The following is a 13095-nucleotide window of genomic DNA, read 5'->3' on the forward strand; positions in this document are numbered from 1 at the left end:
TTTGATATTAAATTCTATTTTTGACGTATATGATTTGGAATTATACAATTTATCTCTGGGAATGATGCAGGAAACAAGCTAATATAAAATATAAAAAAAAGAAAAAAATATAAAAATATTTGTCGGCTTCGTGCCTCGAACTGAAGAACTGCAAAACTAAGCTCTACACTCTTAAGATCCAGCCACCAAGCTTCGTAACCCGAGGGCTTCTTAAGGGTCTAAGAGTCTCATTACGACTGTCTAGTAACATTTTAAATACGGTGTCAATCTGGTCTAAAAGCACAATGCTAAGAATACGAATGAATTGTGCGCATGTGCGGGAAATTTAACTCGTAAAATTTCGAATAAATATACAAATATTTTGATATTAAATACTATTTTTGACGTATATTATTTGGAATTATTCAATTTATCTCAAGGAATAATGGAGGAAACAAGCTAAAATAAAATATAAAAAAAAGAAAAATATATAAATATTTGTCGGCTTCGAGCCTCGAACTGAAGACCTGCAAAACTAAGCGCTACACTCTGCCGATCCAGCCACCAAGTCTCGTAACCTGAGAGCTCCTGAAGGGTCTAAGAATCTCATTACGACTGTCCAGTAAAATTTTAAATACGGTGTCAATCTGGTCTAAAAGCACAATGCTAAGAATTCGAATGAATTCTGCGCATGTGCGGGAACATTAACTCGTAAAATTTCGAATAAATATAGAAATATTTTGATATTAAATTCTATTTTTGACGTATATTATTTGGACTTATTCCATTTATCTCTAGGAATGATGGAGAAAAGATGCTAAAATAAAATATAAAAAAAGAAAAATATATAAAAATATTTGTCGGCTTCGAGCCTCGAACTGAAGTCCTGCAAAACTAAGCGCTACACTCTGTCGATCCAGCCACGATGCCTCGTAACCTGAGAGCTTCTGAAGGGTCTAAGAATCTCATTACGACTTTAAAGTAAAATTTTAAACACGGTGTCAATTTGGTCTGAAAGCACAATGCTAAGAATACGAATGAATTCTGCGCATGTGCGGGAACTTTAACTCTTAAAATTTCGAATAAATATAGAAATATTTTGATATAAAATTCTATTTTTGACGTATATTATTTGGAATTATTCAATTTATCTCTAGGAATGATGGAGGAAAGATACTAAAATAAAATATAAAAAAAAGAAAAATATATAAATATTTGTCGGCTTCGAGCCTCGAACTGAAGACCTGCAAAACTAAGCGCTACACTCTGCCGATCCAGCCACCAAGTCTCGTAACCTGAGAGCTCCTGAAGGGTCTAAGAATCTCATTACGACTGTCCAGTAAAATTTTAAATACGGTGTCAATCTGGTCTAAAAGCACAATGCTAAGAATTCGAATGAATTCTGCGCATGTGCGGGAACATTAACTCGTAAAATTTCGAATAAATATAGAAATATTTTGATATTAAATTCTATTTTTGACGTATATTATTTGGAATTATTCCATTTATCTCTAGGAATGATGGAGAAAAAATGCTAAAATAAAATATAAAAAAAGAAAAATATATAAAAATATTTGTCGGCTTCGAGCCTCGAACTGAAGTCCTGCAAAACTAAGCGCTACACTCTGTCGATCCAGCCACGATGCCTCGTAACCTGAGAGCTTCTGAAGGGTCTAAGAATCTCATTACGACTTTAAAGTAAAATTTTAAACACGGTGTCAATTTGGTCTGAAAGCACAATGCTAAGAATACGAATGAATTCTGCGCATGTGCGGGAACTTTAACTCTTAAAATTTCGAATAAATATAGAAATATTTTGATATAAAATTCTATTTTTGACGTATATTATTTGGAATTATTCAATTTATCTCTAGGAATGATGGAGGAAAGATACTAAAATAAAATATAAAAAAAAGAAAAATATATAAAAATATTTGTCGGCTTCGAGCCTCGAACTGAAGTCCTGCAAAACTAAGCGCTACACTCTGTCGATCCAGCCACGATGCCTCGTAACCTGAGAGCTTCTGAAGGGTCTAAGAATCTCATTACGACTTTAAAGTAAAATTTTAAACACGGTGTCAATCTGGTCTGAAAGCACAATGCTAAGAATACGAATGAATTCTGCGCATGTGCGGGACGTTTAACTCGTAAAATTTCGAATAAATATAGAAATATTTTGATATGAAATTCTATTTTTGACGTATATGATTTGGAATTATTCTATTTATCTCTAGGTATGATGGAGGAAAGATGCTAAAATAAAATATAAAAAAAAGAAAAATATATAAAAATATTTGTCGGCTTCGAGCCTCGAACTGAAGTCCTGCAAAACTAAGCGCTACACTCTGTCGATCCAGCCACGATGCCTCGTAACCTGAGAGCTTCTGAAGGGTCTAAAAATCTCATTACGGCTTTAAAGTAAAATTTTAAACACGGTGTCAATCCGGTCTGAAAGCACAATGCTAAGAATACGAATGAATTCTGCGCATGTGCGAGAACATTAACTCGTAAAATTTCGAATAAATATAGAAATATTTTGATATAAAATTCTATTTTTGACGTATATTATTTGGAATTATTCAATTTATCTCTAGGAATGATGGAGGAAAGATACTAAAATAAAATATAAAAAAAAGAAAAATATATAAAAATATTTGTCGGCTTCGAACCTCGAACTGAAGTCCTGCAAAACTAAGCGCTACACTCTGTCGATCCAGCCACGATGCCTCGTAACCTGAGAGCTTCTGAAGGGTCTAAGAATCTCATTACGACTTTAAAGTAAAATTTTAAACACGGTGTCAATCTGGTCTGAAAGCACAATGCTAAGAATACGAATGAATTCTGCGCATGTGCGTCAACTTTAACTCGTAAAATTTCGAATAAATATAGAAATATTTTGATATTAAATTCTATTTTTGACGTATATGATTTGGAATTATTCAATTTATCTCTAGGAATGAGGGAGGAAACCAGCTAAAATAAAATATAAAAAAAAAGAAAAATATATAAAAATATTTGTCGGCTTCGAGCCTCGAACTGAAGTCCTGCAAAACTAAGCGCTACACTCTGTCGATCCAGCCACGATACCTCGTAACCTGAGAGCTTCTGAAGGGTCTAAGAATCTCATTACGACTTTAAAGTAAAATTTTAAACACGGTGTCAATCTGGTCTGAAAGCACAATGCTAAGAATACGAATGAATTCTGCGCATGTGCGGGAACTTTAACTCGTAAAATTTCGAATAAATATAGAAATATTTTGATATTAAATTCTATTTTTGACGTATATGATTTGGAATTATTCAATTTATCTCTAGGAATGATGGAGGAAACCAGCTAAAATAAAATGTAAAAAAAAGAAAAATATATAAAAATATTTGTCGGCTTCGAGCCTCGAACTGAAGTCCTGCAAAACTAAGCGCTACACTCTTTCGATCCAGCCACGATGCCTCGTAACCTGAGAGCTTTTGAAGGGTCTAAGAATCTCATTAAGAGTTTAAAGTAAAATTTTAAACACGGTGTCAATCTGGTCTGAAAGCACAATGCTAAGAATACGAATGAATTGTGCGCATGTGCGGAAAATTTAACTCGTAAAATTTCGAATAAATATAGAAATATTTTGATATTAAATACTATTTTTGACGTATATTATTTGGAATTATTCAATTTATCTCTAGGAATAATGCAGAAAACCAGCTAAAATAAAATATAAAAAAAAAGAAAAATATATAAAAATATTTGTCGGCTTCGAGCCTCGAACTGAAGAACTGCAAAACTAAGCTCTACACACTTAAGATCCAGCCACCAGGCTTCGTTACCCGAGGGCATCTGAAGGGTCTAAGAGTCTCATTACGACTGTCTAGTAAAATTTTAAATACGGTGTCAATCTGGTCTAAAAGCACAATGCTAAAAATACGAATGAATTCTGCGCATGTGCGGGAAATTTAACTCGTAAAATTTCGAATAAATATAGAAATATTTTGATATTAAATACTATTTTTGACGTATATTATTTTGAATTATTCAATTTATCTCTAGGAATAATGCAGAAAACCAGCTAAAATAAAATATAAAAAAAAGAAAAATATATAAAAATATTTGTCGGCTTCGAGCCTCGAACTGAAGAACTGCAAAACTAAGCTCTACACTCTTAAGATCCAGCCACCAGGCTTCGTTACCCGAGGGCATCTGAAGGGTCTAAGAGTCTCATTACGACTGTCTAGTAAAATTTTAAATACGGTGTCAATCTGGTCTAAAAGCACAATGCTAAAAATACGAATGAATTCTGCGCATGTGCGGGAAATTTAACTCGTAAAATTTCGAATAAATATAGAAATATTTTGATATTAAATTCTATTTTTGACGTGTATGATTTGGAATTATTTAATTTATCTCTAGGAATGATGGAGGAAACAAGCTAATATAAAATATAAAAAAAAGAAAAATATATAAAAATATTTGTCGGCTTCGTGCCTCGAACTGAAGAACTGCAAAACTAAGCTCTACACTCTTACGATCCAGCCACCAAGCTTCGTAAAACGAGGGCTTCTTAAGGGTCTAAGAGTCTCATTACGACTGTCTAGTAAAATTTTAAATACGGTGTCAATCTGGTCTAAAAGCACAATGCTAAGAATACGAATGAATTGTGCGCATGTGCGGAAAATTTATCTCGTAAAATTTCGAATAAATATAGAAATATTTTGATATTAAATACTATTTTTGACGTATATTATTTGGAATTATTCAATTTATCTCTAGGAATAATGCAGAAAACCAGCTAAAATAAAATATAAAAAAAGAAAAATATATAAAAATATTTGTCGGCTTCGAGCCTCGAACTGAAGAACTGCAAAACAAAGCGCTACACTCTTCCGATCAAGCCACCAAGCCTCGTAAAACGAGGGCTTCTGAAGGGTCTAAGAATCTCATTACGACTTAAAAGTAAAATTTTAAATACGGTGTCAATCTGGTCTAAAAGCACAATGCTAAGAATACGAATGAATTCTGCGCATGTGCGGGAAATTTAACTCCTAAAATTTCGAATAAATATAGAAATATTTTGATATTAAATTCTATTTTTGACGTATATGATTTGGAATTATTCAATTTATCTCTAGGAATGATGCAGGAAACAAGCTAATATAAAATATAAAAAAAAGAAAAAATATAAAAATATTTGTCGGCTTCGTGACTCGAACTGAAGAACTGCAAAACTAAGCTCTACACTCTTAAGATTCAGCCACCAAGCTTCGTAACCCGAGGGCTTCTTAAGGGTCTAAGAGTCTCATTACGACTGTCTAGTAAAATTTTAAATACGGTGTCAATCTGGTCTAAAAGCACAATGCTAAGAATACGAATGAATTGTGCGCATGTGCGGGAAATTTAACTCGTAAAATTTCGAATAAATATACAAATGTTTTGATATTAAATACTATTTTTGACGTATATTATTTGGAATTATTCAATTTATCTCTAGGAATAATGCAGAAAACCAGCTAAAATAAAATATAAAAAAAAGAAAAATATATAAAAATATTTGTCGGCTTCGAGCCTCGAACTGAAGAACTGCAAAACAAAGCGCTACACTCTTCCGATCCAGCCACCAAGCCTCGTAACCCGAGGGCTTCTGAAGAGTCTAAGAATCTCATTACGACTTTAAAGTAAAATTTTAAATACGGTGTCAATCTGGTCTAAAAGCACAATGCTAAGAATACGAATGAATTCTGCGCATGTGCGGGAAATTTAACTCCTAAAATTTCGAATAAATATAGAAATTTTTTGATATTAAATTCTATTTTTGACGTATATGATTTGGAATTATACAATTTATCTCTGGGAATGATGCAGGAAACAAGCTAATATAAAATATAAAAAAAAGAAAAAATATAAAAATATTTGTCGGCTTCGTGCCTCGAACTGAAGAACTGCAAAACTAAGCTCTACACTCTTAAGATCCAGCCACCAAGCTTCGTAACCCGAGGGCTTCTTAAGGGTCTAAGAGTCTCATTACGACTGTCTAGTAACATTTTAAATACGGTGTCAATCTGGTCTAAAAGCACAATGCTAAGAATACGAATGAATTGTGCGCATGTGCGGGAAATTTAACTCGTAAAATTTGATAAATATACAAATATTTTGATATTAAATACTATTTTTGACGTATAATATTTGGAATTATTCAATTTATCTCAAGGAATAATGGAGGAAACAAGCTAAAATAAAATATAAAAAAAAGAAAAATATATAAATATTTGTCGGCTTCGAGCCTCGAACTGAAGACCTGCAAAACTAAGCGCTACACTCTGCCGATCCAGCCACCAAGTCTCGTAACCTGAGAGCTCCTGAAGGGTCTAAGAATCTCATTATGACTGTCCAGTAAAATTTTAAATACGGTGTCAATCTGGTCTAAAAGCACAATGCTAAGAATTCGAATGAATTCTGCGCATGTGCGGGAAATTGACTCGTAAAATTTCGAATAAATATAGAAATATTTTGATATTAAATATTATTTTTGACGTACATGATTTGGAATTATTCAATCTATCTCTAGGAATGAAGGAGGAAAATAGCTAAAAAAAATTATATATATATATATATATATATATATTGTTACGAATTTCCTGCGATGTGCCTAGAGTAAATTCAATAAGCAGAATCCTTTTAAAAATAATAAATAAAGCTATTTATTTAACGAAGAATACAAGAATAACACTGCGCATTCAATAGCTCAGTCACCAGCCTACAGCTTGCTTGTTGTCTAGGCTCCAATACAACTCCTAATCTTTCGTGCTTGTTTTTATATGCTCTCTGCCGGAAATGACGTCACTAACAGGAAGTTATGTCATATTAGAAAAATCCAGAACCTTGGAGAGAATTCAAGAAATCAGGATCCCTCTAGAAAATTCTCTCTGTCGCCAAGGTTTCCAACTTCCGTCGCCAAACTTGGCGAAATGTCGCCAAATTTGGCGACAAAAATTAGTTGCCTAAAACATCGCCAATGAGCCAATATCTCGCCAATTTGGCGACTTGCTATTGAAATACAATGGGATACATATAACATTCATTATCATAAGACAAATTACACCAATTTACAGAATTCGTAACATTGCCCCCCTCTCAAGGACTGCACGTCCCGGGCAGTACAATCCTTGAATAGGTAAAAATTATTTACAAGTATATACAATGGTCGACAGTACACAGTTACATACAAGCATATAAGTGGCTCTTTCGATCAGCTAGTTTCGTCCCTAGAGTTACAAAAATAAGGGGCCAGCCGATCACAATGCACTACCCTAGGCCTTGAGTTCTTAGATTTTTGGATACGAATCACAACGTCATTTAGTCTTTTTAGGACTGTATATGGACCGTCCCAATTTGTCTGTAAATTTGGAGAAAGTCCTTTTCGTCGAATCGGGTTCCAAAACCAAACCTTGTCACCTTCGTGAAATTCATGTCCTGTAGCTCTCGAGTCGTACCTGGTCTTCATCTTTTCCGTTGCGATGTCGATCCGATTACGGGCGAACTCGTGCACACTTTCTAAACGTTCCTGTAGTTCATGGACATATTCTTCAGGAGAAGAAGGCACATCAGGAGGGCGCCCAAACAGGAGATCACAGGGCAGACGGAGTTCACGACCGAAGAGCATCTGGGAGGGAGTGAATCCAGTGGTTTCATGGACGGCACTTCGATAGGCAAGCAGGAACATAGGAAGCTTCCGATCCCAGTCTTGTTGATTCATGGAAACGTGGATAGAGAGATGGTTTAAGATCGTTCTATTAAATCTCTCAACCATGCCGTCTGACTGGGGATGTAAGGGGGTAGTTTGTGTCTTATCAATCTTAAGAAGGACACAAAATGCCTTGAATACAGCAGAAGTGAAATTTCTGCCTTGATCAGAGTGCATCTGAAGGGGCGTCCCATAGCGAGAAATCCAGTTCTGCAGTAATACTTCGGCAACTGTTGTAGCTTCTTGATCAGCGATCGGGTAAGCCTCGGGCCACTTGGTAAAATAATCCTTGACAACTAAGATGTATTTGCAGCCATCATTTGAACGTGGGAGAGGCCCTAAGATGTCCAACGCGATTCTTTCAAATGGTGCCCCTACATTATAGCGCCGTAATTTTCCACGGCATCGTGTTTTGGGTCCTTTTCGGGCCCCACATGCATCGCAGGACTTGCACCATCTTTCTACGTCATCTCTTACTTTGCTCCAGAAAAACCGCTCCCGAACCTTTTGGATGGTCTTCAATATTCCAAAATGACCTCCGGTTGGACTACTGTGTAATTGTTCCAACACTTCCGGTATTCTTGATCGTGGGAGTACTAATTGCCATTTTGATGTTTTGCTATCCTCAGACTCCCATTTTCTGTATAATACACCATTACGAATATGGAGTGAATCCCAGAGAGCCCAATAGCGTTTGCTATCCGGACGATAGCTGGAGATATCTTGCCAACTGGGTCTAGTGCTAGATGATTCAAGAAGTTCCAAGATAGGTTTTATGTCGGGATCCGTAAGTTGAGCTTCTCTGACTTCTTTATCGCTCCAACGGTCTATTTGTGTCGATACCGAATCCTTTATTTGACGAATGACAGGTGTTATCATGTCATATTTCTTCTCGACTGTAGTGCAGTAAGAACAAGCATTCGAGCATGGTCTTCTTGATAAGGCGTCAGCATTACCATGAAGGGACCCCTTGCGATGTTTGATCTCGAAATCGTACTCTTCAAGTTTCTGAATCCATCTAGCTATCTGGCCTTCGGTGTTCTTAAAATTTAAAAGCCATGTCAGGGACGCATGATCCGTTCGGAGCAGAAACTTCCGACCGTAAAGATAACTATGAAAGTTCTCAACAGCTTTTACAATGGCCAGTAATTCTTTTCTGGTGACGCAGTAATTTCTTTCAGGCTTTGAAAGACACTTGCTCCAGTATGCGATGACATGTTCTTGGCCGTTAATTTCTTGGGATAAAACTGCTCCGACACTTTCATGGCTTGCGTCCGTGTCAAGAATGAATTGCTTTTCGGGATCCGGATAAACTAGAATGGGAGACGATGTTAGAGCCGCCTTCAAGCTATTAAATGCTTCCTCGCATTCGTCTGTCCACAAGAACTTCTGTTTGTTTTCAGTCAGCCTGTGTAGAGGTCTCGCGATTGAAGAAAATCCTTTAACAAATCTTCTGTAATATGTGCACAGACCGAGAAAACTTCTAAGCTCATGCACATTTTTATGGCGCCTCCAGTCTTTTACAGCTGACACTTTCTGTGGATCAGTTCTAACACCATCAGCAGAAATTATGTGACCCAGATAATTCACCTCGTGACGGAATAAGTTGCATTTGGAGGGGTTTAGCTTCAATTTGGCCTCTTTCAATTTTTCAAATACTCTCCTTAGGTTGCTGAGGTGTTCCTCGAAACTTTTCCCTACAATGATGATGTCGTCTAAATAAACAAGGCAAGCTTCAGGAGTGAGTCCGTTCAACACTGTCTCCATGAGGCGTTCGAAGGTAGCTGGTGCATTACAGAGACCAAACGGCATGACCTTAAACTGCCAAAGTCCTTGTCCTCCTGTCGTAATGCTGTCTTTTCACGGTCTTCAGGATGTATCTCTATTTGCCAATAACCGCTTTTCAAATCCAAGGTAGAGAACCACTTGTTTCCGCTAAGAATGTCTAACGTGTCATCGATTCGTGGAAGTGGATAACTGTCCTTTTTTGTGACATCATTGAGCCGTCGATAGTCTACACAAAATCTCGTAGATCCATCTTTCTTTCGGGCTAACACGATGGGAGAAGCCCAGGGACTCGACGAAGGCTCGATGACATCTCTTTCCTGCATGTCCCTTAGTAGATCTTTAACTTCTGTTGTCTTAGCAATTGGTAGTCTTCGGGGATTCTGTTTAATAGGAGAGTGATTCCCAGTTTCAATTCGATGTTGAGCCAATTTCGTTCTCCCGAGGTCACCAGATGTACAGGAAAACAGTTCCTCGTATTCGTCAATAAGCATCCATGCTACACTTTTCTGTTCCTCATTCAATTCGGTGGGCTTCAACAGATTCAGTTCGAGTTCTTTAGAAGGCTTTTTCGACATGATTTCGGGATGTTTCTGTATACAGGTGACTGGAGCACATGTTGCTAATACGTCGCCTTTCCTGATTGTTTTAGGATTACCAGTTAGATTAACAACTCTGACTGGTACAGTTTCCTTCGAAAGATCTACCAGTGCGGAAGCAACCAATACACCTTTTGGAAAATTTTCAGAGTCCGGAAATTCAGTTAGACCATGTCGAAAGTTTTGACTTTTCTCAGCGGCCCCTCTTACAAGCATCTCAATTCGAGCTGGAATAGTAATATCACTTTTACAAGTGATTCGATGACACGGTTCTCTTTCAACAGCTCCTAACTGGAATAACGCTACATCTTCCGAATTTGAGCGTAGCACATTATTCTCAAAGTCAATTACAAAATTATGTTTTGTTAAAAAGTCCAAACCGAGTATAAAAATGTCGGTGATTTCGGCTACAAACACGGTATGGCCATATAACACATTTCCAAACTTAATTGTTATATGCATCTTGCCAATAATGGGGATTTTATCCCCTTTCACGGTCTGAAGGGTAACGCAGGCCGGTGTCCGAAGAATTTTTACGCCAAGTTGTTGTGCTAAATCTTGGCGCAAAATGGTGACATTGGCCCCTGTGTCAACGACCATTCGACACGGAAATCCATTTACATTCGCTTCAATAAACAGTCCATTCTCGCTGCTTGATGAAATTTGTAACACTTCAAAATGGGGCTTTTCATTCTCTGGCAACCTCCGCCCCGCGAGACCGCCACTACCTTGTTTTCCTGAATATTATTCCTCGACAGGCTCCTAGGCCGTTGATCTTGGCGAGCCTGGCATTGCCTTTGGAGATGGCCTTCTGCTCCACATTTCCAGCAACGGGCGTTGTTTCTTTTAAATTTGCCTGTCTCCTCTCCAGACCTCTGCTTCATCCCCCGGAACTCCTCTAACAGTTGTGTCATAACTTTAAGTAAAGGATCCTCATCTCGTTTCACCTCCGCACCTCTGATAAAGTGACGATCCCTTCTCGATGCTTGTTGTGCCGCTTCAAACTTGATCGCGTAGACTAAAGCGGACTTCAGATCCTTAGTTTCCGCCATTCGTAGTGCCTTTTGTATTTCTACGTCTCTGACGCCATCGACGAAATACTGCACAGCTAAAGTCTCTCTTACTTCAGTAGGACAATCGGAGAAGTCGAGGTGGGACAGCTTTTCAATGTCCGTTGCGAGCTCTTGAAGGGTTTCGTTGGGTTTTTGTTGGCGAGTCTTTAACTGAAGTCGGCTATAATCCTTCAGGCATTTCTCGCCAAAACGCAACTCTAGGGCACTTGAAAGAGCATCAAAATTTAACTGTTCATTATCGGGAATGGTCCTCAGTATATCTGCAGCTTAGGCTCGGAGAGAAGAAGCCAATTGGCGAGCTTTGGTAATTGGATCCCAGCCATTAGCTTCTGCGACAATGGCGAACTGCGTCTTATACACCTGCCAAGATGTTTGTCCGTCATACGGCAGTAATTTCATACAGGGTCTGTTGACAACAGGCATATATCGAGCATTTTGAGATTGATTTGCAGCAGCCAATCCAAATTCTTGAGGAGTTTCATAGGACTCTCTTGATTCTTCAGTAACTTGAACTTCCATTTCTTGCTTCAATTTCTCAAATTTCTTTTCCATTTCTTCTAATCTTCCTTCAAATTCCTCTACTTTAGCATTGGCTACCTTCACGGCGTTATTAATTTCCTTCATCTCAGATTTCATTTCTGCTTGTCCTGCTTTCATTTCGACTTGTCCTGCTTTCATTTCTGTTTTCATTTCAACTTGTCCAGCTTTCATTTCTGTCATGAATGACAAAAGTTGCGTTAATTTGTCTTCCAATGCGGATTCTTCCTTCTGCTTTTCTTCCGCAGCTTTCTTACTCTGCTCATTGGTTTCACCAACGTTGTCGGATATACCACCACAACTTTGCTCTCTTTCAAGAGCTTCTCGAAGACGTCCGATCAAGTCATCTTTCAGTCCTGATGTGGGCAAATTCCTCGCCGACAGTTCGTCTTTCAATGCGGCCACAGTGAGTTTCGACAGAGATTCTCGATGAAGATCAGCCATTTTCCTTTATCTTCACTATTCGATCCCACTTCTGACGCCAATTTGTTACGAATTTCCTGCGATGTGCTTAGAGTAAATTCAATAAGCAGAATCCTTTTAAAAATAATAAATAAAGCTATTTATTTAACGAAGACTACAAGAATAACACTGCGCATTCAATAGCTCAGTCACCAGCCTACAGCTTGCTTGCTGTCTAAGGCTCCAATACAACTCCTAATCTTTCGTGCTTGTTTTTATATGCTCTCTGCCGGAAGTGACGTCACTAACAGGAAGTTACGTCATATTAGAAAAATCCAGAACCTTGGAGAGAATTCAAGAAATCAGGATCCCTCTAGAAAATTGGGATACATATAACATTCATTATCATAAGACAAATTACACCAATTTACAGAATTCATAACAATATATATATATATATATATATATATATATATATATATATATATATATATATATATATATATATATATATATATATATATATATATATATATATATATATATATATATATATATATATATATATATATATATATATATATATATATATATATATATATATATATATATATATATATATATATATTTGTCGGCTTCGAGCCTCGAACTGAAGACCTGCAAAACGAAGAGCTACACTCTAGCAATCCAGCCACCAAGCATCGAAACCCGAGAGCTTCTGAAGGGTCTAAGAGTCTCATTACGACTGTCCAATAAAATTTTAAACCCGGTGTGAATCTGGTCTGAAAGCACAATGCTAAGAATACGAATGAATTCTGCGCATGTGCGGGAACTTTAACTCGTAAAATTTTGAATAAATATAGAAATATTTTGATATTAAATACTATTTTTGACTTATATGGTTTGGAATTATTCAATTTATCTCTAGCAATGATTTAGAAATCTGGCTAAAACAAATTTTTTAAAAAAATTAAATTTTAATTAAAATTTTTATTA

At 36.8% G+C, this 13095-nt stretch overlaps 1 protein-coding gene across 1 annotated transcript; it reads right to left on the reverse strand.

The window, feature by feature from the left end:
- Positions 1-11427: 11427 nt before the first annotated feature.
- Positions 11428-12141, reverse strand: LOC129959015 (myosin-J heavy chain-like). Its single transcript, XM_056071785.1, has one exon. The coding sequence runs from the start codon at positions 12139-12141 to the stop codon at positions 11428-11430; it is 714 nt and encodes a 237-aa protein (XP_055927760.1).
- Positions 12142-13095: the final 954 nt, after the last annotated feature.

Source organism: Argiope bruennichi, chromosome 2, assembly GCF_947563725.1.
Source record: "Argiope bruennichi chromosome 2, qqArgBrue1.1, whole genome shotgun sequence".
NCBI lineage: Eukaryota > Metazoa > Arthropoda > Arachnida > Araneae > Araneidae > Argiope > Argiope bruennichi.

Bases quoted from the DNA above. Each gene is read 5' to 3' on its own strand.
- LOC129959015 (XM_056071785.1), bottom strand. From the start codon at position 12,141: ATGGCTGATCTTCATCGAGAATCTCTGTCGAAACTCACTGTGGCCGCA.